We start from the raw sequence: 2641 nt of genomic DNA on the forward strand, positions 1-2641 counted from the left end.
ACCTCATGCACTTGGTCCTGGCCCATTGATCTACTCTACTTGGGCCAGATCCCAAGTCATAATGTTCTGATTAAGACACCAACCATTTACTGTTCACATCAAGTTCTGCAACAGCTAAAGTTAAGCAACACCTCAAATGTGTTCCAAATCTCTTATTTCAGGTGTTTTGGGGTTTTTTTTTTTTAATACATTGGTTTAAGTGGTTGATTGAGGTTACCACAAATAGTCCAGTACTGTATCTCCAGCTCTTGCACCACCACACTCTGCAAAGCTCAGCAGCTCCATGCTGCTCAACAATGCTCATTCTTTCCTCAAAATGTATTTATTGCACCCAAACCTAAAGGCAGGGAGTATTCCAGGTTAAAACCAGTGCAGTTTTATAACACAAATAAGGAAGTACTGTTCCTACAACAATTTCCCTGACTATATCCACACCACAGACCCGATCCTCACTGCTCTGTGTAGCTGGAAAGTTCTTCTGAAGGAAAGAACAAATCCAAAGTCCTCAACTACATACACTTTGTAGGCAAAAAGTAGCCTCAAGAGCTGACTTTCATAGAATCATAGAATGGTTTGGATTGGAAGGGACCTTAAAGATCATCTAGTTCCAACCCCCCTGCCAGCAGCAGGGAAACCTTCCACTAGACCAGGTTGCTCAAAGCCTCATCCAGCCTGGCCTTCAACACTTCCAGGGAGGAGGCATCTACAACTTCCTTGGCCAACCTGTTCCAGTGTCTCACCACCCTCATAGTGAAAAACTTCTTCCTAATATCTAATCCAAACCTCCCCTCTTCCAGCTTAAACCCATTTCCCCTTGTTTTGTCATTAAGTGCCCTTATGAGAAGTCCTTCCCCAGCTTTCTTGTAGGCCCCCTTCTGGTATTGGAAGGCCGCTATAAGATCTCCCCGGAGCCTTCTCTTCTCCAGGCTGAACAGCCCCAACTCTTTCAGCCTGTCTTCATGCACAGAGAAAGGAAAACAATCTATTTGAACTGAAGAATAATTGGCAGTTGTCTCCTGATAAGAGACAACAAGAGTTGTCTCCTGTCTCCTCCTAACTCTAGGAAACTGTCTTCAAGTCAGCAACCCACCTGCCATATTCAACATTTCCTTTGAAAATAATCATAAAAGCAAAACTGTAGTCATATTTGCTGTGAAACAGCAAAACAGGATGGTCCAGAACTGGCAAAATCAAACCCAACTTCCAATATTTTTCATTATGGATATTCCAGGATATGTAATAAAAATATGAATGTCACACCTTGTCCTTCAGTGGGGACATTAATTTGCATTTCTTCCCCCCCCCAACTAGCTGCCTATTCTCTCAAAACTTCCAGGTTGTTAATATTTTGGAGATCTCTACTACTTCTGGCAGTTGTAGTTGAAAGTCATAAGGGTTTGAAAAGTTATTTGAAGGACAGAGGACAAGTATATATACACAAAAAACCTCACCAGGGTCAAAAAATGTCACACAGAAGGAAAGCCAGAAATACAGAAACATCTTATAACAAGAACTATATGAGGGTGGTGGATCATTGGAACAGGTTGCCCAGAGAGGAAGTGGAGGTCCCATCCCTGGAGATATTCAAGATTAGGCTTGATGGGGCTCTGAGCAACCTGATCTAGTTGAAGCTGTCCCTGCTCACTGCAGGGGGGTTGGACTAGTTGACCTTTGAAGGTCCCTTCCCACCCAAACCATTCTATGATTCTAAGAACTAGACCCACAAAAGACCGTCAGGGGCTTAAACTTCCAGTGAAAGTCAACAGTTTAGTTTCATAAAGACCTCTGTGGATCTGCCCCATAAATTTCAGGTAGAAACAATAAGATCCACAACCTCTGCTAAGCTCAGAGGATGCTACAGTACCGTACCTGTCTGCTACATCCATATCCCCTTCGATCTTGTTGAGTCCTCTCATGATGTTATCAAACTGCTCGCCCTGGTAATGCAGCACTTTTGCTGTGTCCTCCAGTCGTTTCTGTGATCCAGTCAATAAACCCGTCAGTTCTTTACCCTTTGTTGACTGCAAAGGTGCTGCTTCTGCTCCTCCACCTTGGCTTGAAAGCAACTGCTCCCTCCAGAAGTGCTCAAGGATGTTGAACACCACATTTCTACTGGGCTGCAGAGAACTGAACCAGTGCTTGGTGTTCTTCTCTAAAATGGTAAGAGAGCTGAAGATTAAATTTGAAGATTCCTTCTTGATTTCACTGATACTGGAAAGATGGAAATTGACCAAAAGCTCCCCAGTCTTGTCAGCTGTAAATTTGATGGCAACAGGAGTCAAGGAGAGTCTGCCAGAGACCCATTGTTTGTTGGTGTCCAAATAGTAAGAACAAGGCCAGCTATGGATACGTATATCTTCGTTCATCAGCTCGCTGTTTAGATCTTCTTCTACGAAAGCAACACTCTCAGATCCAGAAGGAGAAACTAGAATAAAAAAGAAAAAAAAAAGGCAAGAATCCTTAGCAATGTATAAAAGCTGATGTTATAAACACTCATAAGTAATTAAACCCACCCACAGCTTCCAGGACTTTCACTGTAACCTTTCAGGTGCACACCCAAGACAGATTTGGAAATAGGTACAGATGGGTTACAAAATTTCCTAACTATTCTTGCATCTGGGCAGGAACAACCTCAGGTTCC

General features: G+C 43.0%; 1 protein-coding gene across 1 annotated transcript; it reads right to left on the reverse strand.

Moving 5' to 3' along the window:
- Positions 1-1869: 1869 nt before the first annotated feature.
- LOC104530874 (synaptosomal-associated protein 47-like) lies at positions 1870-2421 on the reverse strand (the record flags this gene model as incomplete). The annotated part of the gene is made up of 1 exon (XM_010175592.2): positions 1870-2421. A coding segment is annotated over exon 1 (497 nt), but the record flags the coding sequence as incomplete, so codon positions are not given.
- Positions 2422-2641: the final 220 nt, after the last annotated feature.

The sequence above is a fragment of the Antrostomus carolinensis genome, unplaced genomic scaffold (assembly GCF_000700745.2).
Source record: "Antrostomus carolinensis isolate BGI_N321 unplaced genomic scaffold, ASM70074v2 scaffold42659, whole genome shotgun sequence".
Lineage (NCBI taxonomy): Eukaryota > Metazoa > Chordata > Aves > Caprimulgiformes > Caprimulgidae > Antrostomus > Antrostomus carolinensis.